Source organism: Podarcis gaigeae (assembly GCF_964106915.1).
Source record: "Podarcis gaigeae genome assembly, chromosome: 8".
Taxonomy (NCBI): domain Eukaryota; kingdom Metazoa; phylum Chordata; class Lepidosauria; order Squamata; family Lacertidae; genus Podarcis; species Podarcis gaigeae.
In genome coordinates, this window is record NC_139684.1 from 21,454,853 (window position 1) to 21,482,702 (window position 27,850).

Sequence of the window (27,850 nt, forward strand, 5' to 3'; positions counted from 1 at the left end):
AGGTCCGTTCTGCAAAATACAGTGGTACCTCAGGTTACAGATGCATCAGGTTACAGGTGCTTCAGGTTACTGACTCCGCTAACCCAGAAATAGTACCTCAGGTTAAGAACTTAGCTTCAGGATGAGAACAGAAATCATGCTCCCGCAGCGTGGTGGCAGCGGGAGGCCCCATTAGCTAAAGTGGTGCTTCAGGTTAAGAACAGTTTCAGGTTAAGAATGGACCCCCAGAATGAATTAAGTTCTTAACCTGAGGTACCACTGTAAAGGAATTGGGTCTTTACTGTTGTGGCACCTACCCTTCGGAATTCACTCTTGTTAAATATTAGACAGGCACCGTTTCTGTTGTCTTTTTGGAACCTACTAAATACCTGCCTTTTCCAGGAAGCATATTAAGTTGAGATCTTTCCCAGCCTGCATCTATATTGGAATTGTTTTATAAATGTTTTAATTTTTACTACTTGCCTGTTTGCTATCCTGGACTGCAGAAACATAATATAACAAACCCTTTTTCTTCAACATCCTCATCATCTCTGGCATCTCCAGGTAGGGCTGGGAGAAACCACTGTCTGAAATCCTGGAGCACTGCTGCCAGTTCCATGTAGACAATACTGAGCTGACTCAGTATAAGGGGGAAATGGGAATAAAGGGAAGGAAAATATGCCATCAAAGGTGTAAGAAAGAAGAATGCAGAGTGGGTAAAAAAGACTACTACTTGCAGGGAAGTCCCTCCTCCAATCCTTCGCTTGCAAAGGGGACATTTAAGAATAGCAAGAAAGAAGTGGAACTGTCCCTTCCTTGGCTAGACTTTGGGAAAGAAAGAGCTTTAGCTGCAGTGAGCCTCTTTCTGACATCCTGTAATGTCTCCCTTGCAAAGGGGGACTGTAAAAGCAAGAAAGGAGAGATAATTTCACCTTTGCTGAGGTACCTGGTGCTGCCTGCTTCCCCCTGGTCTCTGGTGTCTGCTACTCCTCCTACTTCATTGCACCTCCTTTATTGCACATGGTACCCCCATCTTAAGGAGAGGGAGGGATGCACCAGTCAAGAGTGCATCTTGTACTGGGAGAAGCTGCAACTTCACAGCAAGCACGATTGGTTATGGGCGTCGGCCAGGAATGCCCCTCTCGTACAACTGGCTGTGTCCCAAGGACTCCTGATTGGATAGGTCTTGCCAATCACAAGGAGAGGTGGCTGAATGGAGGGTCGATGGGTCTGGATGCCCAGCCACACTACTTTCAGCGGAAATTGCTAAAGTAGTCTATGTGCTTTGATTGTACACAATTTTGTCTTTAGGCTTTACGTGCTATTCCCAGACTGTAACTCCCACATGAACTAAGAGTTGTCTGTAACTGTTAACTCCATAGATGCATGTGGTGGGAGGGTGGGGATTGAAGTTGATTGAGCAGCAGAGACAGGGACTGAAAATGGACTCTGGAGGGACAGGCAGAATGATCTGATTGTCATTATGGAGGTTAGATGAAGTTGCGTCAAAGCAAGTGCCACCCCACACTTGCCACTGTGTTTCCCCATCACTTTCCTTACTGCAGAATTTCCAATCTTCTGGGGAAGTAGGTCTGTTGCTCAAGACCTCCCAGTCACCTGTAAAGATGAAACCTGAATTTGCCAGTATGTGACTGAATCCCATTCGGAGATAGTGAAAGCCTGAAAGTGCCTTGTTTCCCCCCGCTGTTATATGCGAAGTCCGTTTAGGTGCCAGTCTGCAATCTGTGTTTCTCCAGAACTTCTGAGTGTCACAACAGCACACACATCAATTCTACTTGTCGATATTAACCCAATTCTACTAGACGGTATTAACTCAAAGTTTAGCCTGATCTGCTAGTGGCGCATATGGCGAAGTGTTCTTATTTGCATACATGATGGAAAGGTGCCATGTTGCTGAAAGCACATTAGTTTCAATTTGCCATTTCAATAATCCATTTTTTAAATGTTAAACTTTTCCACCAGGACTTTTTACCACACCCTTTCCATCCATTTTTTAAATGAACAACCCTTTTGTACAGTGAGGGGGGAAAGTATTTGATCCCCTGCTAAATTTGCCCATTTGCCCTCTGACGAAGAAATGACCAGTCCATAATTTTAATTTTAATGACTTGGTACTTGGGGGCAAAACCCTTGTTGGCAATTACAGAGGTCAGATATTTCTTGTAGATGGCCACCAGGTTTGCACACATCTCAGGAGGTATTTTGTCCCACTCCTCTTTGCAAATCCTCTCCAGGTCAGTAAGATTTCGAGGCTGATGTGTAGCTACTCAAACCTTCAGCTCCCTCCACAGATTTTTGATGGGATTAAGGTCTGGAGGCTGGCTATGCCACTCCACGACCTTAATGTGCTTCTTCCTGAGCCACTCCTTTGTTGCCTTGCCTGTGTGTTTTGGGTCACTCTCATGCTGGAATACCCACCCTTGACCCATTTTCAATGCCCTGGCTGAGGGAAGGAGGTGCTCACCCAAGATTTGACAATACATGGTCCCATTCATCGTCCCTTCAATGCAGTGAAGGTTTCCTGTCCTCTTAGCAGAAAAACACCCCCAAAGCATAATATGTCCCCCTCCATGTTTGACGATGGGGATGGTGTTCTTGGGGTCATAGGCAGTATTCCTCCTCCTCCAAGCACAGTGAGTTGAGTTGATGCCAAAGAGCTCAGGTTTGGCCTCATCTGACCACAACACTTTCACCCAGTTCTCCTCTGGGTCATTCAGATGTGCATTGGCAAACTGCAGGCGGGCCTGTACATGTTCTGTCTTGAGCAAGGGGACCTTGCGGGCTTTGCAAGACCTCAGTTCTTCATGGCGTAGTGTGTTACCAACTGTTTTCATGGTGACTATGGTCCCAGCTGCCCTGAGATCATTGACAAGTTCTGGGCTGCTTCATCACCGTTCTCATGATCATTGCAACTCCACGAGATGAGATCTTGCATGGAGCCCCAGACCAAGGGAGGTTGACAGTTATTTTGTGTTTCTTCCATTTGCGAATTATTGCACCAACTGTTGTCACCTTCTCACCAAGCTGCTTGGCAATAGTCTTGTAGCCCAATCCAGCCTTGTACAGGTCAACAATCTTGTCCCTGACATCCTTGGACAGCTTTTTGGTCTTGGTCATGGTGGCTACTTTGGAATCTGCTGGAGTGATTGCTTCTGTCGACAGGTGTCTTTTGTACAGGTACTGTAACGAGCTGGGATTACAGGTAAGACTTATCCCGTACAACAGGTGCTTCTAATCTCAGCTCGTTACATACAGTGAAGATACCAGGTAGCCTGACATCTGGCTGGTTGATAGGGGATCAAATACTTATTTCACTCATTATAATGCACATCAATCTCTGACTTTTGTCTTCTGGGTTTCCTGGGGTTTTCCTGTTGTCGTTCTGTCTCTCACAGCTACAATAAACCTACCATTAAAATTATGGACTGGTCATTTCTTCATCAGTTGGCAAATGGGCAAATTTAGCAGGGGTTCAAATACTTCCCCCCTTCACCGCATCTGTCCAAAATTCTGCTACTTCCATCTTTGCAGCAGCTTTTTAATTAGATCTACAGTGGTACCTCAGGTCAAGTACTTAAGTCCAGAGGTCCGTACTTAACCTGAAACTGTTCTTAACCTGAAGCACCACTTTAGCTAATGGGGCCTCCCGTTGCCGCCGCACCGCAGGAACATGATTTCTGTTCTCATCCTGAAGCAAAGTACTTAACCCGAGGTTATATTTCTGGGTAAGCGGAGTCTGTAACCTGAAGCGTATGTAACCTGAGGTACCACTGTATATGCAATAAATCCACATCCCATTCCATGCAAAGTGACACCATACCCAGAGGTTGTGAGGGATCAAATATCTGGGCTTTTGTTTTCAGATATGATGCCAAACACCCCTTTTTCTAGGGGCCCCTGACCCTTACACACCACCATTACACACCAGCTGGAATTGTTTTGGGAGACTGCAGGGGTAGGGAAACCTTGTTCAACCTGAGGGGCACATCTCCTTCTGGACAACCTTCTGAGGGCCACATGCCAGTGGAGCAGGTGAAGCAACCAAATTTACTTTTGTTCAGGGGACTAGTTTCTACACACATCCCAACTAGGACACATTCCAACTAAGTAAGTTTTGTAACTTTTTTTTTTTTACACATTCCAAGTAACTAAGTTTGGGTGCAAAACAGGGCCAGTGGTTGGTGTGGCCTGGGGAAGAGTTCTAAGGGCCAGACAGAGAGGCCTATAGAACAACTTGGCCCCTGGACCTGAGGTTCCCCATCCCTGCCATAGTGCATCATCATCATCCTTTATGTTTGAAAGGTAGACGTGGTGCTATTGTGACCCAACTTGGGACAGGCTGGAACTCCATCTGCTCCATCTGGTGGATTAACATCCCAAATGGCTACTGCAAAAGATCAGGATTTAAACCTTCTGGAGCACTGAGGGAGTAAATGGTGGCCACCACAAGGGAAAAAAATTGTAGAAAATATTAAACAAAATGGCCATCTTGTTGAATATTCTCTAAAAAAAATTCCCTTGTGGTGGCCGCCATTTTACTGGCGCAAAAATACAACAGAACATTATCAGAAATGAGGGAGAATTTTTGTCTCCGGTCTAGTGTTTAGTAACTATGCAGGTGAACTGGATGAGGAGGCGAGGTTGAGGTGTGTGAGAGAAAGAGAAATAAATAAATCCTGTATTGCAAAGCAAAATTCAAGGGTTAAAGGCTTCCTGGCAGCTGTTTTACTTGGAATTAGGCTTTGTAGCTGCACCCAACAGAAAAATAGCAGCTTAGGTGGCATTAAAAAAAAATCCCCATAGTAAATGTGTAATTAATTAGCCTTCCCACCTCTCTCCCCACCCCCAACTGAGCTAAGATTCACATAATCAGACCCTTGAGACCTGCCTCCCCCTTCCTATCAAAGTCAGGCAGCAATTCAAAGCCAAATTAATCATTCAGCAAGTAGGTGTAATGCTGCCATTTACATGATTTAAAAGCTGGAGCAGCCGCCCCAAGGCTTGTGCAGGAGAAGAAGTTTAAAGGTCAAAGCAAGGCTGAGAAAACAGATTTTAGTATTATTGAAAAAAGAAAAAGAGAGGGGGGAAAGTTCTGATAGAGATCATCAGCAGAACAGCTGGAATCTGAATACTTTTTCTGATTGCGTGCCTGCGGTATCAGCAGGCATTAATCTGGACAAGTATCAATGGAAGCTGGCCTATTAGGGCAAGTGGGGCTCTGCCCTGCCAACCTCAGTCTTCCCTCAGCCAGCCTCCACCAGCCTCCCTTCTTATGAAGCCAGCCCAAAGAACGCCATTGGCTGGTAGCTTTCTCCTCCATCTTGCCGTCTCCATCTTGCCCCTTGTAGAACTCAGGAGGGAAGAGGGTGGGGACAAAACTAGAATTAGTTGGCTCTGCCTGTCATTGGCTCTGTTTCTGCCTGCACTTGGGCAGATTAATTACACATTTACTATGGGGATTTTTTTTTTAATGCCACCTAAGCTGCTTCTGCTCCCGCAGTCCCGATGGGCAGCAGCCATCACTGGCCAGTGGTCCTACCTTGCAACTCATCAGAGCTCAACCAGGTAACACATGAAGATGAAAATACCTCTCTGAGGACATGTGGAACATATTTTGCCAGCTCCCACAAATCCAGGAATAGGAAGGGGCAATTTATGCCCCATACCTTCACTTTCAAGAATTCTATACACTTGTTATGGGTAGCATTTCATCTTTCTTTATCTTGCCCTTTGTTGTGGAATGCTATGTGGAATGCTAAATGTAGGAAAACAGAAATGTTTATTTTACAGTCCGAGAACCTAGCATGGGAAGTAAGTCACTACATAAATGTGTCATATTGCCACATGGGTTCTGGACTCAAGTTCTAGGTGCATCATTCTGTGTTCTAGGTTCATCATCCAATGGCATATTCACACCTCAAAGCCAAATGAGTTACAGCCAAACTAGACCCGACTGTGGTAGGCATGGAATTATTTTATATGTTTAGCTCACTCATTGGCTTTTTTTATTACACAAGGGCTGAGCTGTGAAATGTTTTTGGACCGCTATTTTATTGGATCAGTTTTATTGGGATGAGATGTTTTCATTTTATGTACAAGAACTGCTTTTGGCAGGGCTTTCCCCTGAAAGGTGGCCTATAAATATTATAAAATGAATAAAATTATAAAGCAGGGTAGGGGTCCTTCAGTAAAAGAAGGGAGCATTTGGGGCCCTTCCCTGCATTCATCTCTCATGCCCTATTTCAGTACAGGACCCCAGGTCCAGGAGCCAAATGTGGCCCTCCAAGCCACTCTCTCTGGCCCTCAGAACTCACCACAGGGCACAACCCTCACTGACACTGCTTTGCACCACAAGTGTTTTTGCCTGGCTGGATTATACCCTTGAACTCCTGATAATGCCTCTTGCTTCCCAGGATGGCAGCTAGAGCGGGGTGTGTGTGCAAGTGTGTGTTGAAACAAGTCTAGTACACAAGGGTAAAATTCAGATTTGCTGCTCCACCCACCTTTGCCTCTAGTCCCACCCACCACTGCCATGTGGCCCCCAGAAGGTTGTCCAGAAGGAAATGTGGCCCTCAGGCTGAAAAAAGTTTCTACCTCTCCCCTATCTTCTCAGTCATTTTTGTTGTTGTTGTTCCTGACTCACTTCCAGTATTGGAGGTGGTAACAGAAAAAACAAATGCAACTAGTTAATGAGGTGGTTAAAATCCCAGTTTAATCTACTGGCTTTGGCCTTTGAGGACCTAATGTTGTGGGATGAGGACTTAGGAAGCTGTGTTATACAGAATGAGGCTAATGGTCCATCTAGCTTAGTATTGTCTACAGTGACTGGCAGTGACTTTCCATGGTTTCAGGCATACCTACAGATGCCCTTGGGGATTGAACCCGTGACCTGTCACAATGGAAGCCTGTACTTTGTTGTTGAGCTACAGCTCTTCTATGTACCTTTTCAGCCTGTGGCCACTGATGACCAACCTCTTTTTGAGCTCAGTGAATGTTTTACGCCATCTCTCTCTCTCTCCCATAATTCACACCTTTGAAGCTGATCTCATGACGCCCAATTAGCTTTTCCCAATTAGCTAGTCCACTTTCTCCAAAAGTATCCCCAATTCCCTTGGACAGGCATTGCCACCTTTATCCCTGAACCTCAGAATGCTCACCATCTTCTACGTATTCCCATCCAGACCTTGCACCAGCTGAGCGGTGGAAGGATCAGCCCCCATCGCTAACAATCTTTTTCTTTCCCAAGCTGAGACTCCTTTTATTCATTCTGTCTTTATGAAGCGATCCATCAACGTGCTGTCATAACAAGTTGTTTGCCAATTTGAAACCCAACAGTTTGCCTCGTGTAAGTGTTAAAAATTGTCATCTTGGCAGTTTTCATGCATACAAAAGTGAGATTTTTTTCCCCACCTCCACCCCTCAATTTGCTTCCGCAGTGCAGCAAGTCAGGGTTGGGCCGACTTCAGGCTTGTTCGATCTACTTTGTCTTCTACTGTAACCCCGAGTTCTACCAACCAGAGTCAAGTGCAAAGAAGGCAAAGGGTTGTATTCAACTACATTTTACTAGACCCACTTGAATTAATGGTCCTGTCCATTAATTTCAGTGGATGTACTCTGAGGAGGGACACAGGTGGCGCTGTGGGTTAAGCCACAGAGCCTAGGACTTGCCGATCAGAAGGTTGGCAGTTCGAATCCCCGTGACGGGGTAAGCTCCCGTTGCTCGGTCCTCGCTCCTGCCAACCTAGCAGTTCGAAAGCACGTCAAAGTGCAAGTAGATAAATAGGTACCGCTCCGGTGGGAAGGTAAAGGGCGTTTCCGTGCGCTGCTCTGGTTTGCCAGAAGCGGCTTAGTCATGCTGGCCACATGACCCGGAAGCTGTACGCCGGCTCCCTCGGCCAGTAAAGCGAGATGAGCGCCGCAACCCCAGAGTCGGTCACAACTGGACCTAATGGTCAGGGGTCCCTTTACCCTTACCTTTACTCTGAGGAGGGCTAACACTGGATGCAACTCACACAGTTAGAACAGGTGTGGGAACCTTAGAATTGGAGGGCCTCTCCATTTGGTCCTTGGGGTTTTCCACAAGCCCCTCGCCTCCCCAGATCACAGCACTCCCTCTCTCACTCAGATTCTTCCTATGGGTCACCAAAAGAGGAGAACTCAGGCTTCAAGGACACTGTAGAACCTGACACAGAGGTTACCTTCCTCGCTTGAAAGCCTGCCCACCCCCAAAGGTGTAGGCAGTGTTTTAGGGCTGAAGGCTCCCAAGGCTGTTCACATAAAAATAACAACATAATTCCAAGGAAATGCAATCCTACTGAAACAGCAGTAAACATAATTCCAAATGCCAGCACCATACTCTTATAAAATTCACTGAATAGCTTAAAAGAAGCAATATAAAGCCAACATTTTAGAAAGAGCAGCCATAAAATACATTTAAAAAACTTAAAATAAAAACCAGCATAGCTTCTTCACTAAAATCATACTGGAAGAAGGGTGTTTTCAGAGCCTATTTAGAAGTCATGTGTGTGAGTTCCACAGGTATGGGACCAACACCCAAAAGGCCCTGTTTCTGGTGCCTACCTAACAGATTGATTTTAAAAGCCAGTGCAGGAAGACAGTCTATGAGGCCAATCATAAGGCCTGGGCAGGTGTATATGGGTAAAAGTGGTTCTTCAAATAACCTGAACACCCACAAACCATTTAGGGTTTTAAATAGTAACACTAGCACTTTAATGTGGGCAGAGATATAGTAAAATACATACTAATAAATAATAAAGAAATTCAGAATGGGACATCAATTACAGCAAAGGCTTCTCTTTCCTTGCCTGTCCTGCAACCAAGATTCAGTCTTCTCCCTGAGTCATGATATAGCCTTCATACAGAGGGATCCTCACAGCCTCCTTCATATCCAGCTAGCCCTGATCATCCTTAAAATTCTATCTACTTCTGATATCTCTCTGTAGGTCAGTAGTAGGCTGGGTCATGTGGGGTGACTGTAGGTCAGCTGACCAGCTGCTCAGTCAGTTAGCACAACTTTAGGTCTGCCACTGACACAACAGCACCACGTACACTTTCTTCAGTGTTAAGATGGTGGCCTTTTATTTATGTGAACTAGGATGGACATTTGCTACAACCTCCAATGAATCAGGTTACATTGTGGAGGGCATCTCTCAACAGTCTACATTCTGCTTAGCTGTGATTCTTGCATTGCAAGAGGTTGGGCTAGATGACCCTTGGGAGAGATCCTTTCAACTCCTTAATTCTGTGCCTAAGAACTTCTATTTGACATACAAATTTTATTACTGCGCAGTTCTTCAGATATTCTCTTATATGAACTTTTGTAATGTGACTCCAAATGCCATTGCAAACAATACTCTGATGTACTTTGTCTATATTGTTCTGTTTTCTAAACTAAATAAAAGTCATTTACTAAGAGTCTACATGAAATAGTAGGCACAATCCAAAGAACATTAAGCTCTTTGCTCTCCTGTTGCTCTCGTTAGCTCTTTTCTAACGAGAGCAACGAGGGAGCAAAGAGCTCAAGCACATGCTTAAGTAATTCCCAGTGGGTTAGAGCCAGACTAAGGGTTGTAGCCAACTAACTTTTACTCTGAGTAGACCCACTGAAATTAATGGACCAAATTTAGTCATGTTCATTAATTGCAATGAACTCATAAACCTTTGAGGAGAACTAACATTAGATACAACCCTAAGTTAGCTCACTTAGGTTTAGCTGAAATCAGTTAGGCTTAAATCATGGCTCATTTCTGTTGTGTATACAACAATTTCTACCACTGATTTCAACAGGTCCCAAGTTCAACTAGCTTAGGGTTGTCTCTAAGTTCTACTCAAAGTATTATTTGTTTTAAATTTATTTCATGCCTTTCACCTTAAGGTCCCAGGGTGGGTTGCAGCAACACAACATTAAAAGCAATTTAAAACAACTTACAACCAAAAAAATAAATAAATATCTGCTCCTAAAATATACACCTCAAGCCAGGGCAAAGAGGTGTGTCTTTAGCAGCCTCCAGAAGCTGTATAACGAAAGAGCCAGACACACCGAGCCACTGAAATTAATGGACCGAAGTTAGTTGTGTCCATTAATTTCAGTGGGTCTACTTTTACTAGTGGTATATACATTATTATATATTTGTTCATTGCTTTTTACAAAATGTCCCCAAAACACAGAGCACCATGCACGTTTAAAATCCAAAATGCCATAGAGTAAACAGAAAGTAAAACGTAAGAATATGAAAACTGTGTATCCACCAACAAAAATAATACATACCAGCATTAGTCCTACTCACTGAGAACACCCAGGGGAGTGCTTTTAGCTGCCCCCTCCATTTCACAGATTGGGGCCAGATTTGCCTCAGCCAGAAGCAAGGCATTTAGCATTGCCCATCCCATGCTGTGGAACACGCTTCCAGCAGAGATGCGGCAGGCACCCTTGCACTTGACTTTCAGGCATCTCTTGAATACATTTTTTTGTGCTGACAGGCCTTTGCAACTGCTTAAATTTTTGATTAGTCACCTGAGTGATTATCTGCATTTATTTTAAGTGATGTTGTATATTTGAGACTATACCCCTCTTTGGTACGTTTTAGCCTATGACAGTACAGAAATTCAAATCAGAGGTAAGCGCTAGAGAATTCAGTGGGGCTCACTCCCAGGTAAGTGGGGTTAGTACTGCAACTTTTGGCTTGATCCAGCCCACTGAAGTTAACAAGATGAAAACATACCAAGCCCAGCAGATTCTATGCCAAGGTTGCATATTTGCCATGCTAAAAAGCAACAGCAGCAAGAAAAAGGGGAAGAAACATTTTCTTCAGAAACACTTGTTCTCTAAGGGATGGGTGGGGGTTGAGGGTAGAATTTCCCTTTTTTATTTGGCAGTATCTGTGGGTTTCTTTGAAGCGTATATTTTTTGATCTCCAGAGTGCACTTATAGACAATTTTAATAATTTACAAACATAAAATGTAATAGAGACCTTACCTGTGATATACAGAGAACACCCATCCTGTCTGCATCTGAAAATTTAAAACAATAAAAGAAAAAATATTTCTGAAAGGTTTTTAGTAGCTCAGCCCACAATCCCTGCACTTTAAAATTTTTATCAGCCCTGGAAGCAACTTACTAGTGTGGTGCTCAAATTAACAGGGGGAAGGTGTATGTGTGTTCTTCCTTAACATAATTCACAAGCCCCACCTCCAAATCCCTCCAGTTTTAGGGAAATAATTCCCCTTGTAGACTTTTTAAAAACAATAAGGAGGCCCTCCCTGCTCTGCCCTCCCACTGTCCCCCATTGTAATTCAAGTTGCCAGTCCTCTGTGTTGTAGCTGAAAACCCTCCAAACTGCTTTTAGCCATGCTTGGAATAGTGCTGAATAATTCCTTCTGAGAATCAGAGATAAAAAAGAAACAACCTTATGGCATGGGGAACTAATACAGTACTCATCAAGATGTAAAAATGGACTTCTTTCTTTGAACAAAGAACAGCTGATCTTGGGAGCTGGTTGCCAGATGATGTGCTACTAGCCAATGGAATTGCAACATAGATGGAAGGTAGTTAATAGCCTCAAATGTTTCTAATCTTCTTGCTAAATGGGTTCGAGAGCATAAGTCAGCTAAAGCCAGCGGATGGGACTTGGAAAATTCAATTTGAGGTTTGCACTGTTGTGATTGTGAACTTGTATGTAAAGCTGCCAGAGATGGTTGCTATACAAAGATGGCTGGTTGCTATACAAATATGGTATACTTGAGATTAATGGATTCCTCCATAAATACCCCCCACCCCAGTCATTTAAAATCTCATGATTTGAAGTAGCATCACAAGAATGTCAGCAACTTTCAACACAGACAAGAAAAATTGTAGCTCTCAAACCCCGCAGGCAGGGAGGAAGAGATAATGATAAAATACAAGCGTGTCCTGCAAGAAAATGTTGCTGGCCATTGCTTACAGTCACAATGGCTGCATTCCAGTTCCACTGTTGGAAGCAATGTGTTTTTGAATACTAGTTGATGGGAATCCACAAGTGGGAAATGGAGCTGTTAGGTCCTGCTTTCAGGCTTCTCATAATGGGCATCTGGTTGGCCATTGTGAGAACATGATGTTGGTCTAGATGGGCCAGTGGCCTAACCCAGCATGGCTCTCCATATATTCTTATTCACTGTACCCTTGTTGCATAGCTTTAAAAAGTGGTCAGACAAATTTATAGAGGAGATGGATGGCAAAGGCTACTAGTCATGATGGTTGTATCTTGCTTCTGCTGTTGGAGGGCAGTACGATACCGAACACCAGTTATTGGGAATCACAACCTGTTGTGCTCAGGTCCCGCTTGCAGTCTTCCCATGGCAGACAGAATTCTGGCCTAGATGGGCCCTCAGCCTAATCCATTGAAGCTTTTCACATATTCTTAACCTATCTACTATATATTATAGAAAGTGGTTTGTCTGCTCATTCTGCATTTGGACACATCTTAAGATATCATAACTGAATTTTTCATGATGGCTCCCACGATCAAAGAGAAGATTTCCATCTATATTTGGATACAACTGAATGTCATTTTGAATCAAGATAGCAGCCTGGCCCTTTCAAACCTGTACTGATTTCAAAACTGTACTGGTTCTATTTAGGTTTTTTAAGAATTATTAAGCGGGCATGAGACTGCTAGTGTATCATACCTCCCCTCCAAAAAGATATGGGAAGTCTGTGCTATCACCATCCTCTGACATCACTAATGGCGAATTTGTGACATCACCAAACCCCCTGCTTCTCAGTCTTTTGAGTCACAGGAGATCCTAGCCACCATAAGTAGGTCGTAAATGACACAGACCCATTTATCTATGATAGAATAAAAATAATCGCAGAAAGATCGACAGACATTTTATGAGACCAATTTATCCCACCCCCCTTTCCTTTTTGCACTTCTGCCAACCGAGTAGGTGTTAAGGAAATACGGCGTGGATGTTCTATTTTCCGAGCCATAGCATCAGTCATGAGGAAAAACGATTCCTCACAAAAAGCTTGCATTCGCCAGATGTACCAAAGACTATGTATCGCCACATCACAGGACAAAATGATCTTCCGCCAAGGGCCCTGATAAGCCTATCTTTTGAAATGCTGCCCACTGGCGAGAACAAACTCTCTGAATGGCGATGATCTGCTCTCTTCTAGAACAACCCCTCCACACAAACACACACACACACAGACACACTTTTAAGTGATTCATTTACTCCCACACACTCTTCACTTCAGCTGCTTTTGTTTTCCTCAGCAGCGCAATGTGTCTAATACATGGTAAAACGCGCCGTGCCAAACGTCAGCTCTGTGAGCTGTTGGGAACACACACGAATGTCAAGGTAATGACGTCGACAGCGAGGCAGAAGAGCTCAAGAAGGCCTCTCACATTCAGCTTGGCTGGCCTTGCAGGCTGAAAAGGACCCAACCAACGTGTCTCATTCTTCTTCCCTTTCCCTCCCAACCAACCCTCTGAATACCTGGTCTTGGCCTTCCTACTTCCATGGCCGCCTTTTGTTTACCTCAGTCATCCCCTGTGTGTCTATTCATGCTCAAGTTGTGGAATGTTCTCCCAAGTAAGTTTTCCTTTTAAACCCACCACCTTTTGCCGTGTTGTGGTGCTGGGGCGCTTTCATTCACCCCTCCCCATCTCCCTGCTTTCCTCCTCTCTTTCCTATTAGCTATTTGTGTGGAAAAACAAGCAATTTATGTTCCACCTGCTCATAAACACAATAATAAAGAGAGAGAAAGGGAGAAAGGGAACAAACTGTTTTTCAGCGCAGCCACTGCCTTAGCAACCGATTAAAGCGTGTGCGGGAAGAAGAATGGAGAGTTTCAGGGTGAGAGGGAGTGCCCTTTACCGCCTCAGAAATCTCCAGGGGCTACATTCTGCCTTTAATTACATTTCCTGGAACCCTTCAAGGCTGCAAGAGTTGGTGGGTTTGCAAAGTGAAGCTCGTAATAGCAGGCCACAGAAGCAGCCCCGTGTGGAGACGGCAGTGGAGGAAAAACAAGTTGGGTGTGGGTGAGCCAGAGGGGGGAGCAAGCAAGCAAAACCAAGGATTGTTAGATTGAGGAAGTTGAGAACTGCATGACAAAAAAAGAAGAAGAAGCAGGGCGTGGGGGGGGCGTCTCAAAGGGGCCTGTCTGTGTGAAGTTGTCCCCTGGGGGTTGGTGGTGTAGGTGAAAAGGGGCCACAATGTGGCAAAAGTTCCTGGCTTTGATGTGGTACACCACCACTTTCCCAACACAAGCTCCCAAATGATGCAGTGCTGTTTTTCTAGAAAAAGAGGAGCCGGAACTCACCCTTGTTCTCTTTGAATGGCAATGGTGCCCACCTGAGAGATGCCGGAACAGAGTTCCTGTGAGTTCCAGCTGGAAAAAAACCCTGGAGCAGATTAATGGATGAGAATATATATATATATATATATATATATATATATATGCTTTCGTAGATTTTCACGGGTACAGGAATGCAGGTTTTGGTGTCCTCGGGTGTCTTCCCGTGTAAAAGTTGGGGTGTCTCGTCGAAACGTCGCCTAGACACCCCAACTTTTACACGGGAAGACACCCGAGGACACCAAAACCTGCATATATATATATATATATATATATATATATATATATATATATATTAAAATGACAGTTTTCTGGATGAAACACCTTCTGGTTTCATCACGAGAAAGTGCTTTCAAGATGAAACTTTTTTTAAAAAACAGCATTTCAAAAATGGAGAAAAAAACTCCCTCATGGTTACTTTAGGAAGCTTCCTCGTACTGAATCAGAGCATTGGCTTGTCCAGCTCAGTACTGCCTACACTGACTGGCAGTGGCTCTTCAGTGTTTCAGGCAAGGGAATCTCTCAGACCCACCTGGAGATGTCAGCATTGAACCTGGGGCCGTCTGCTTGCAAAGCAGATGCTCTACCACTGTAGCACAGCCCTTCCCCTCTTGCAGCCTGTACTCTGAGCTTAAACAGTGTGCTGACCTCTTCAATAAAACATTTGGGTTTCCTTGAGCAGAGACTACTGTATCTGAGGTTGGGAGCCAAGACACTGGGTATATGCTGCTTAGAATACCCTCAGACACATGTACATGTTTCTAAATGGTGCATTTCCACAAAAGGTTCCTAATAGGTGCATGGCATCATTCTATACTTTAGTCACTAGGTGGCATTGGCCATTGTTGTATATGGGTGGAGTCAACATTTTCCTGTGCCTGTTCTGCTCTTGTGTGAGAGAGATGTAAGGTGTGTTCACAAGTTGCACTCAGCAGGTGTACATTAGCTGAGCTCCACACTTGTACAAATATTCACAGGCAACATACAGTGAGTGTGCAGTCTGTGTACACAAATAGTTGACCTGTACAAGTCAACAAGTGTACACCTCTGCCCACAGACACTTGTACATGCGCAGGGACATCTTGAAACTTTGTTCAGTGTGACATTTGGACATGCCTAAATTAAAAGGTATGCAACCTCTCTTTAAGCGCCAGGCAAAAACTTTCCCTGGCGCCAGGCAAAAACAGGTATCCCCAACCTCGGCCCTCCAGCTGTTTTAGGCCTACAACTCCCATCATCCCTAGCTAACAGGGCCAGCGGTCAGGGATGATGGGAATTGTAGCCCCAAAACATCTGGAGGGCCAAGTTTGGCCTTTAACTAAGGGCTTAGCCACACTCCCACTTGTACCTTGTCTAGAAAGAATGGGTCCAAGCGTTTTTCTGCTTGACCCACACGGGTCAGAGTGGTTTTTCCCTTGTCCCACTTCTTTCCAAGGGAAAACCTGCTCTTTAATGACAGATTGGAACAAATGGCAATCTGGGGAAACCCAAACTGCCGCTTGTCTGACTGAGCCCTGAAGAGCAGTTTTCCCCAGAGGAAAGAAGCAGAACCATACAATGTGGATAAGCCCAAACTGACCTTTTAGAAGTGGGTGGGATGTGTGTCCCCCCTCTTCGTTCTAATGTATCAATCTGAGGGGGTTATCTGGTTGGCTTTAAGTATGGGTCATCCTGGGCAAGGTAAAGTTACTAATAAATCCTATTATTATTATTATTATTTATTTCTGGGAATATGTATAGAAGTCACACCTGTGTGAATTTCACTAGGGTGTGTGTGTGTTTGACGTCTGCCTCTTGCTTGGGAATGTGCAGTACACCAACAGATTGGCAGCACAAGATGTCACTGCTTGAGCAAGCTCCTGCTGAAACTAGAAATCTTCCCGTGACATAACCAGCAACATAAAAGGAAATGGAACCGAATAAAATAGCCTAGGTTGAAAAGAGGGGGGGGGGCACAAAAAACCCCACAAGAGTCCAGATCTGCTGGCTCAGAACAGGACACAGAACTCCAGGCAAAAAATAAAATAAAATCTGTTTTCTGCCTCTGCAATAGCCACCTGGTGGGAGTGGCAGAATGCCTACTCTGATGGACAGGAGGACTGTCTCACAAGGAAAGGGAGAGAGATGTCACAAGGCAGCGGGCAGCCCACATGCCTCAGTAAGTGCCATGTTTCTGGAGGAAGTCCCTTCTCTGACGCACCGGCACCACCTGTCTCTTTATACCCAGTGGCATCTGTTGGCATTTTTTGGTCTGCCAATTCAATAATATCACGGTGGTTGGAGGGAGGGAGGGGAGAAAGGAAAGACGCTACATTCCGGAGTTCGCAAGGGATGCCAGAGGGACAGGTTGCATTGCAGTGGGGGCCAGAACCATATTTTTAAAAGGACTGGTGAGTGACGTGCATGTGCGTTTATACCCGTGTTATGAAGCCCTGCACAGATGCCTTTCTGGACTGACTTGTATGACATACATCCCAACAAGGCCCTCTTAACTGGGAAAGGCCAATCAAGATCTCCCCTTACCTGGAAGCATGCCTTAATTGCACACCTGGGCGGGTCATGACCAGGCACTTAAGGCAAGATCCACCCCCCCCCCCCATGAATGTTATCTAGTTACCTCCTTTGCACCTCTGAATCTTTCTCCAGAAAGGGGAGCTGAAATAGCCAGGAAACAGAGGACAATGCAAGACTATAGGAAGCTGATTTACACTGAGCAGAAGTCAGACCATTGGGGTCCATTCGGCTCAGTATTGCTTACACTGACTTGGCAGCACCTCTCCAGGGTTTCAGATGATGGCTATTCGCAGCTCTACCTGGAAATGCCAGGGATTGAACCTGGAATCTTCTGCATGCAAAGCAGGTGCTCTACCACTGAGTTAGGGCCCTTCCCTAAGGCAGGCTGAGAAGTCAGCAGTGCTGCCGCTGCTAATATTATGGGTAAGTCCTGCTCATAAAAAAAAAGCAGCAGCAAATCAAATGTTGATATCGTAAGAGACCTCCTGCCAGGGCACTAGGGAAACATGACGCACCCTGTTCTGTTCTGGCATCAAGAAGGCGTCAAGGGGAAAGGCCTTGGCCTTGTCTTGAACAATTACAGATCTGATAATGTTTTTGTTACGGCTGCAATCTTCGTAAATTGGTGTCAGGGATGTACTGGAGCTGTCAGAAACGGTGTCAGCCACAAGAGCCAGGAGCACTGTTTGTGTGTACGCTCTCTTTCTCTCTCTCCAGCCTGTCTGCCAGCTCTAATTTGAGCATGAACGGCACCTCAAAAGTGCTCAAAGGGAAGCAGCAAGCTTAATTCCCTTTATAATCAGTTAATCATAAAGCTGTCATGAATTTTTATTTGAAATGTTTATATATATATATATATATATATATATATATATATATATTCTCTCTCTCTCTCTCTCTCTCTCTCTCTCTCTCTCTCCTCTTCCTTCTTCTTCATTGTTTCTATGCCACCAACTACCATTAAAAACAGTACAGAAACTTCAGTGAGTTCAAAACGCTGCTGCCAGGCTTCTACCTGATGCTAGAACAGGTGCGGGGGATCCTTGTCCCTCCAGATGTTGCTGAACTATGACTCCCATCAGCCCCAACAAGTATGGCTAGTTGCAGGGATGCTGGGATTTGCAGTTGCAGGGATGCTGGGAGTTGTAGTTCAGCAGTATCTGGAGGGTTACAGGTTACCCACATATTTTCAAAAAAACCCAGGACACCCCAAAAGTTGTTGAGCTTTTTTTTAGATAAACCCCAAAGTTGTGAAGTTTTTTTTGTTTTTTTTTTACAAAAACATCAAAAACCCATGATTTTTTGATTGGCAAGTTCCAGGACAAAGTGCCACCTTTCAGAATTTATCCAAGACGTCAATTCTGCCTTTGAAATCACATTAACGTCTGTGAGTATGGCAGCCCTACCCACATTTGTGCTAGAAATTTAGATGGGTGGCCATGTGTCCTGCTTTATGGAGAACAGTCCTCGATTTGCCTGAAATTTGAATGTCTGTCCAGCCCAAGACTGAAGAAAGTCTTTCATCAAAAAGTGCATAGTTGTACAAGAACTTTGAACCTGGCTCAGTAGTGTATGGGCAGCCACAGCAGACTTTTGAGCCCTGGAGTTAAGTGCTGGTTTTAGTCTGTCCCTATCAAGTACAGTTGACGCTCGGGTTGCGAACGTGATCCGTTCGGAAAGCACGTTCGCAACCAGCAGCGTTCGCAACCCGCAGTGCCACATCTGCACATGCGCGGGTCACGATTTGGTGCTTCTGTACATGCGCAAAGCACGATTTAGCACTTCTGCGCATGCGCAAGTGCCGAAACCCGGAAGTAACCTGTTCTGGTACTTCTGGGTTCGGTGTGGCGCGCAAACCGAAATCGCACAAACCGAAGCGCCTGTAACCTGAGGTATGACTGTATTGGCAATATTAGATATAAATATAGATACTGTAGATAGGCAGACAGACACTAGATAGACAGACAGACAGATACAGTGCTTTTTTGGGGGGGACAGAGGGGTACACATACCCCTAAACATTTTGTGATTCTTTGTACTTTTGTCCTTATACTGTATTTATTTCCCCTGATTTGAACAATAAAATGGTTATTTTCTTGAGTCAAAATGAGAGTACTCCTAAACATTTTTTTTTTGGGGGGGGGGGAAAGCACTGGATAGATAGATAGATAGATACATAGATAGATAGATGATAGATAGACAGATAGATAGGCACCTTTGTCAAAGCCCCAAGCTGATCCACACTGCTTCCCACAGTGGCCAGTCATATGGTTCCAGGAGGCTCATAAGCAAGGCACGAAGGCAACAGCCCTCCTACATTGTTACTCAAAAGAACGTAAGGAGGGCTCTGGAGGATCAAGCCAAAGACCCATCTAATCCAGCACTTTGTTCTCATACTTGGCAAGCAGGTGGCCATCTGTCAGGGGTGCTAGAGCTGCAAGATTCCTGAACTGAGGTTGGGCTGAAGGGGCTGGACTAGGCGACTCTCAAGGACACTTCTCCACTCTTCAAATTCCATGTTTTTATACTTCTCCAAATTCAGAAAGTAAAAGGAAGGACCTGATCCTGGGAAAATCCTGTTGCAAACCTGACATTGTAGGAGAGCAAATTTTAGAAAGCTGTTAAAAAAAAAAATCAAGGGCTGTGGCTGTTAACACCCCCCCCCCCCCACGACACATTATTTTCTTAAACCCAGGCAGCAGCTTTCTTCCTTTAATATAATTTGCACCTTATTATAAGTGACTCACTGTGAGCAATTGTTTTCTCTCCCTTCTCTATGCTACCCCTCCCAAAGCTCTGGCATAGTGTACGCTCCCTCCCTCCCTCTCTCTCCAGATGCCATTGCCCAGTAAAAAGCCTTTTCAAATGAAGTCTTTTAACCAAAATTAACTCTTATCTGTTCCTAGAAGGGGTTGACAAATCTGTTGGTTTCAGATTGACTTTTTCTCCCATCTTAAAACCAGTCATCCATGTTTCTGCAGTAATTTGCAATTTTAAAGAAATTATCATGAAAATGTCACCATCGTAATACGAACCTCTCCGAACAGAAATGTTTTTGAATGCAGTGTTGAATAACACACACATTTTGCAATGAATTTCCCCATATACAATCTATTTTTGTATTTTGTTTTCACCAATGAATGCATTTTTTTGGCACACTTTCCCCAAATATATGCTTTTTCTGTGCACATTGTTTGACTTGGAGAACTGCACCACAAATTCAGAGAAGGGCAGATTTTGAAGGGTAATTGTGTTTCGGTGCAAACACTGTTTCATATAGTGCAAATTAGATAATGTCCTGTTAAAAGTGGGTTCAGAACTTGAGGCACATCTTTGTGAGCTACCTGGGGCTCAAGTCTTCCTGTTCTTGGACTCCACCAGTGGAGCTGGCCAGAAGGAGGTACTGTATCTACTGACTCGACTGTTGTCAGGTGTTATAAGGGGGCTTCACATGCCCTTATTAAGGTCAAGATTCCTCTGGCCTGGTTCTTCAGCCTGAAAAGCTTGCTTTTAGTGCAATGACCAAGTTGCTTGCCAGCTTGCTTGTTGTTCTGGCCAGTGACTGCCTTACTTCCCCTTCCCCTATTGTGTGAAGACTGGCCCTTTGTCTGCCGAAACTTTTGCATGCCAGTTTTATCCTTGGCTATGCCTCCAGCCCTTCAACCCTAAATGTATGGCAACAACAATGGAACAAAGTGGCCCCCACACTTCCAGTTGGGAATGGGGGAGAAATACAGCACATTTTAATGCAAACCCACCTAATTTGCACTTTCTAAAATGTCACATGAACCAAAATGTAACTATCCTTTGAGAGCGGCACTACTCTGAATTTTGTAATGTTTATATATCGATCCCTTTATCCAAAGATTACAGGGCAGTTCACAGCATAAAATACATACAACACATGTGTATATGCAATAATGGAATGAAGAACCATAGCATGTAGACAGCAGACGTTGGCCAAATTTGCAGAAAACGCTAAGCCGTTGTTTAGTTTGTTAAAAGCATAGATTGCTTGCTGGGCACTCCGCCCTTTGTCTTGCCAGGAGCAACAAACCACAAGTCCTGACTTAGTAGAACGTCTGAACCAGGACTTGTGGTTTGTTTTTCCTTGAAGCAAATCATGATTGGGAAGCCAAGAACAAGCCTTGGTTTTTACATTGTAGTTTCTTTGGATACATTAGGCAAAACTGCATACAAAAATGTGCATATTAGTAGAAATGCACACTTAAATGGTGACAAATTCTCACGAGGACTTAAAAAAAATTCTAACTGACATGGAAATGTATAAACCTGAACATAAAGCTGAAAAAATAAGGAACCGTGAGAAGCAGAAACTCACAGATCTGACCGTCCCTACTCCAAACAGCCCCCCACTCCTCTCTCTGTGCATAAAGAAGCTTATACATGTGCCTATCATCGAACGCAGACCCACAGAGTATAATTTGGAGGTGCTTTCTAGAGAGCAAGGAGAAACATAGGATTTGTTCCGATTCTTCCGTCGGGATGCATTTGAGGAGAGCCCTGTGAAAATCAAGGCGAGAGCTGTTTTTGTCACACTTGGAGGAAATGAATCTTAACAGAAGATAGTTCAAGGGAGCGGCGGGGTGGGGGGATGTTGAAAATAAAAGCAGCCAACAAGCTGGAATTAACAATGGCGCAGAGTAACAATAGAAGCTAATGCGAGCGGGTTGTGGAAGGAATAGCGAATGACGTGGCACAAAGAATACATGGCCAGATCCCAAGGCAGAGTTCCAAGGAATACCAGCTGGGGCATGAACAGGGAGCTATCAACGGGGGAGGGTGGTTTTAACAGCATCAATGGGATGGCTGGCAACTGTTTCCTTAAAGTGGTTCAGAAAACAAGATGGGGATGCTGGGAGACAATACATTTTTTCAGGGCGGGGTGTGGGATTCAAGGTGTCTGCACTGCCACCAGCTCTACCAGCTCTAGCTGATGGCACCATGCCAAGGATTTTTACAAAACAGAAATGCATTGGCAAGGGGAGCTATATTCTCTCTTGCTTTTGAATATCTCCCTGGAGGCTAGCCAGCCAATGGGTTTGTTAAAAGGAGAAGCATAAAGAAAACTTCACCTGGTATGGCTTGGGATCAAGAACTGGTGGTGTGGGCCTTGGCGTTGCATCAATGGCATATGCGGGGGGGGGGGGAGACAGATAGAGAAGAGGGATAAAATGAAGAAGAGAGGGCAGGAAAGTCAGGCAGATCCAGATGGGGCTGAAGGTGCACCCGAGGTTGGAAAAGGTTGATCAGAGGAAGCTGCCTTATACTGAGTGAGACCATTAGCCCATCTAACTCAGTAGTGTCTACACGGACTGGAAGCAGCTCTCCAGGGCTTCAGACAAGGGATATGCTCCACCCTTACGTGGAGATGCCAAGGACTGAATGGACACCTTCCGCATGCAAAGCAGATGCTTTGTCACTAAGCTTATGGTGACCATGAAAGAGGGCATTTTAGATGAATACATAGCTTTTGGTGGGGAGGACCAGAATGTTGTTGTTGTTACATGGTATTGCTTTTTTGAGAGGGTAGAAAAAGGGGCAACAACAAAAAGGAATTGGATACTCAACGTTGCCCCTTCATTTTACGGGGGGGGGGGGGAGAGAGAGAGAGAGAGAGAGAGAGAGAGAGAGAGAGAGAGAGAGATGCATAAATTGTACTTCCCATTTTGTTTGAACAGTGACCTTATTTCTGCCAGTCGAGTTGGGCCAATTGTTTTTGTGATTCAGCTTTGCATCTTAGCAACACACGCATACACACCACTCTGCTAAATAAGGAGGTTTCCAAGATGCCATAGTAACATACCATTTGACCAAATGCCTGCAGAAAACTTATTTACATGTTTGAATTAATCTCACCCACCCCTTTTCTTCCCTCCTTTTTCTTTCCTTCTGGAAACTGCCTTCAGTCTCAAAGTATTAAAGCAAATAAAACATCCCCTCCCCTTACTGAGGGCAAATTTCCAAAGAATAAATTAAACATATCTCTTTTTCTTAATGTACATGCACTAAAAGAGGACTAAACCACGTGATTCTTTACTGACCTGCTTTTGGGTTTGGGGCTTTTTTTTCTTTTTTGCAACAAGGTGATTCTAAACATAGCCTATAAGCCTACATAGTTATCTGGAACAGAAGGCAAAGACAATCGAGTTCATCTTTTGGCAGTCAAAACAAACCCTGAAGCAAGCAAATTCTATGCTCGGATTTTAAGCTGTGTGGCATTACTGCTAAACTTTGCCCAAGAGGAGAGAGGAGATCTGGGCAGCAGCCCTTTTTTTTTTTTTGCAGTGTGTTGTCAAGCAAGCTAATACGTTCTCTGTGTGGGGTCTGCTCCACAGAGCAGTGGGAGAGAATTCCCTCCCATCTACTTGATCCAATTGTATGGCAAGTGAGATCAGAGTTTGAAAGGAGCTGGTACTTGCCTGCGGGGTTGGAAAGCTAGCATAGGAGAGCTGTGGCCATTCCCATATCTGTCTGTCTGCCAAGACACTTGCGGAGGCTTGATCTAGATTCCTGAATAGTACAAGCCACCAGAGCAAAAGGAGGAATGGAGTGGCACACAGCCCTCTCTTTCTATTCTCACTTGAAAGCTACCGTTTTGGTGGCACAACTGCAGAGACACAGATGTTGGTGCATTTCAGGGGTAGAGCACCTGCTTTGCACACAGAAGGTCCCAGGGTCAGTCCCTAGCATCTCCAGGTAGGGCTGGGAAAGACTCCCTGTCTGAAACCCTGATCAGTGTAGACAATACTGAGCTGGATAGGTCTATAAGTGTGAGGCAGTTTCCTCTTTTCCTACAGCTCTGCGGAAAATAAGGAGCATCAACCTGCTTTGGGACTGGAAATCCTTGAACATTATGACAGCCCAAGCTTCACAAAAGCACACTCTGTGGTTCAGTTTGCCCCATCCCATCTTCCAATGCAGAACTCAACTCATTTCTTTAAAGTACTGGCTACTCCGTGATTTTCTGCTTTTGCTTTTTGTTGTGTTTAAGAAGACAACAACAGCCCAGTTAGATAAGAGCATAGGTCCATGTAGTGAAGCCTTGACTAACTTGGTGCCCTCCAAACAGGAAAGACTTTGTGTAGGTCATAAAAGTTAGGTAAAAGGTGGTGCTAGGCATGTCCAGCAGTGGAGGAAGCTGCCTGGGTGCCTGGGGCGGTGCGCAGGGTGGTGTGAGCTGCCCATAGAGGTGGGGTGCACTGTGGGGCCTCCAGAGTCTGCCTGCCTCCTCCCACTCAGCTGCCCTACGGGGGAGGGGCAGTGGGCGGACCGTTTGGGCAGAGAGGAGAGAGGCGTGGCTTGGGTGTGATGCAGGCCCCGCAGTGAGTGCCACTCAGCATTTTGTCACACACACACCCCGTGGTGACACCCGAAGTGACCTGCACCCACCGCACCCCCCTTCCTCTGCCCCTGGGCATGTCTACCTTGGGCATAAATTCCATACGCGCAGGGATAATCACAGCAAAGGGGTTTTCCTCCAATTGCCACTTTCCTACCCTTTGTATGTGAGGGTATCTGGAAAGTATCTGCTAAGGACACCAAAGGCTTAAATATCACACCTATTTCAACTAAATTCCCAAGCAGATCTGATCACTTCTACACCCCCCTCCTTTTTTCAAACTCCACTAATGAATTGCTTTCAGAGTGGCAAAATTCTGTGCATCAGCATGTACTACTATGAACTGGATGGTTAAAATCAATTTCCCAACCAGGTTGGCACTCAGCAATATTGTGAATGTGTGACAGTGCACACACACATCTTAGTTTTTTGATGTGATGTTATTCCTAAGAGTCTTTTGCTGGCCTGTAAACTACAAACTGTATTTGTTTGACTGTAACTTAGTGCCTGATTTGGGATCAGCTTTATAAAGGTTGATTAATTGACCGTTTTTTAAAAAAAACACTTTTCAAATATCCTGTCGCTTGCTTGAAAAGTCTTGATCCATTTTGCATACAGAACAGAGGATTCCCCACTCTTCAAATACGTTAACTGCACTAAATTTTAGGAGGCATTGACATTTATTTTTACTAACAATGGCACTGGGTTGGTATGATGACATCCAAAAAAAGAGGCCCCTTCCAGACTGTGAATATTTGGGGGGAGGGATTCAAGTGCATACCAGAAATTTGATGTGTGCAGTTAATGCCAATTAAAGTGCTGTGTTGTCCTATGGTAACAAATTCACTTAAATAACTCCAAAGAAACTTTCTTGTTGTTAGGAAGCTGATGGGGAAATTGCCCTGAATAGTGTGGGGTGAACAAATGATTAATGGTAAGACATATATTCTTTGTAAACCACCTAGAGGTTTTATTTACAGTTAAGAAGTATAAGAATTTTGTTAAATGAATGAATGAATGCACCATGCAAGCAAATCAGAATGAATGTTCCTTGTCATATAACCTCTCTGCAAGCAAACCTGAATGAATGCTCAATAAAGACATTGTTTAACCTTCATGTAAACTCTGTGCAAGCAATTCAAAACGAATGTTCAGTAAACAGGTTGCCTGGAGGAGCTCAGAGGCTAGTAGCTTCAAAAGGTAGCATGGAGCAAGCTTGTTTTCTGCTATTCCAGAGGGCAGGACCCAGACCAATGAATTCAAATGACAAGAAAGGAGACTGCAACTGAGCATTATCATAGATAGTGGGTTTGTTGCACCAGAGCATCAAAGCTCTTTAATTCATGTTAATTATGCAAACCTAAATTTATCATAGAATTGTAGAGTTGGCTCATCTAGTCCAAGCCCTTGCCATGCAGGAATCTCAACATGTAATCTCCCATCCAATTTGAAACCATACCTGACCCTGCTTAGCTTTGCAAATGTGCTAGCAGTTATATTGCTGCAGCACTAGGTGCATTAGGAAGAACTTTCTGGCAGTAAGAGCTGTCTAACAGTGGAACAGACTTCGGAAGGTGGTGGACTCTCCTTCGCTGGAGGTTTTTAAGCAGAGGTTGGATGGCCATCTGCCAGGGATTCTTTAGCTGCGATTCCAGCGTTACTAAATGACCCTTGGGATCCCTTCCAACTCCACAATTCTGTAAATCTATTATTCTACATGGCAGTTCATGAACCAATGAGCAGCACACAATAAAACCCAGAAGAATGGCAAATGCCACTGCCACAAGGATTGAACACTAGCTAAATTATAAAGACCATAACCCACTGAGACTGTCCCCTGAAGAAATTAAGGATTTGCTGAGCCAATAATTTAAACTGGAATACAAGAAGGGGAGGTGTGAGGAGGTCTGAGAAACAAGTTAAAAGAAAATAAGTATTTGAACTTTCAGGTGTTTTTAATTGTTTTTATTTTTAAGTTTTGTATTTTTGTATTTTTTTTTGTTCATTTTTGTCTTTGTTGTTATATGTGTTGTTCTTTTTTTGAAAATGCTAATAAATATTCATATTTTTTTAAAAAAAGAGACTGTCCCCTGAAGAAGCCACTCTATGCTCTTGCTCTAATGTGCTGCTGGCATAGGACAACCTGAAGTGAATTGGGCCCAATGTATTATAAATGCCCTCCACGTTGCAATTTTAGAACTAAGAATGGTTTGTCAGAATTAAGAATGGACACACTTGTTACTTTCAGTTTCTATCAGTTTTCTCATTTGTCCCATTTTTAATTCACATTTCCCACATCAGTTTGTGATTTTTGTTTAAGCTCTCGTGAAAATTTGCCAGCATTTTAGTGCTCATGTCTCCTAATAGGCAAATCAGGTTTTGTATGCAATTTTGCCAAATACACACATTTTTTGCAAGTAATTTGCCATAATTTGAAGCATTTTAATGTTATTTTCACTAATATGTGCATGTTTATGCACATTTCCCTGTAATATGCAGATTTTTGCCCTCCTTTTCGTTATTGGAGAGCAACATGGCAAGATTTGGAGAAGTGTAACTTTGAAGGATGGCTGTGTTTTGGTTCAGAGACTCGGGATGCAAACCAACCTGAATTTCTCCCTCATCCTAGTGAGAACAAAGCTTTAGCTAAACATCACAATCCGTGAAGCCACCTACAAACCTTGCTCAAAGCATTTAACCCCCTAATTTTATCTCTAATAAGCAATATTTACTACTAGTTCTAAAAAGGGCCTTCAACACTACCCCTTTTCTTGGTTTAAAGTTTCCTCATTGGGCTGAAAACCATTTCTGCAAGCCATTTAGAAACAATTGAAGGCGAAAGGAAGGCTGGGGGTGGGGAGGACAAAAGAAGAGAATCAATTCTCCCCATTTGCAGTAATTATGGGCGCATTTCAGTATAACATGTTAATTAGTCTCTTGGAAGTAATTCCTCAAGTTCATACTGTGATAAAGTGAGGAATAAATTGAGCCCCTACTCCAAAGTTGCTGCTCCAGTGGGTGGCAGCCCATTGGTAGATTAATTTGATTAAAGACTACCTTGTTTGGTAAGACGAGAGTCTTGAACAGGGTTTTTATTTTTTTTTAACCAATATTAGTCGAAACCCCTCCACATCTGTGGCTCCCTAAATTATGGATACAAGATCTCTGCTCACATGACTGACAAGGTTACCAGCTGGGGCTTTACACTCGGTTCAATTATTTTATATTGTACCTTCAGGCTTCATTCCAAAGTGACTCTTAAAGAATAATCAGACACTCTCAATAGGCAATCAAACTGAAATTAGAACAAGGTTACAGACTTGGTTTCAGTTGGTAAGTTGAAAATATCTAAGAGCTAGTGAGCTTTCTGTTTTATCCTTAGAACAAGGATGGGTTATTGCCATGTTCTCTATGTGGGGCTGCCCTTGGGGGTGGTTCAGAGGTTGCAGCTGGTGCAGAACATGGCGGCTTGGTTGCTTGTGGGGGCAAACCTATCACCTTGCTTGCAGGATTTGAGCTTCCTGCCGGTGTGCTCCCAGGCCAAATTCAGGGTGTTAGTACTAACAGGTAATCTAAGATCTCTATACCACTCAGGTCCAGGTTACCTGAGAGAC

At 44.1% G+C, this 27,850-nt stretch overlaps 1 protein-coding gene across 7 annotated transcripts in view; it reads right to left on the bottom strand.

Moving 5' to 3' along the window:
- The window catches only part of MORN1 (MORN repeat containing 1), a 240,352-nt gene that overhangs the window by 58,119 nt on the left and 154,383 nt on the right, over positions 1-27,850 (bottom strand). For all 7 annotated transcript variants that reach the window (XR_014567423.1, XR_014567424.1, XM_083752623.1 and 4 more), the window contains one exon: positions 10,997-11,031. Coding sequence is in view for 5 of the 7 variants with exons in the window: in XM_083752623.1 (XP_083608749.1) it covers positions 10,997-11,031 (35 nt within the window). In the remaining 2 variants the exon portion in view is untranslated. The remainder of the gene's footprint in view (positions 1-10,996; positions 11,032-27,850) is intronic.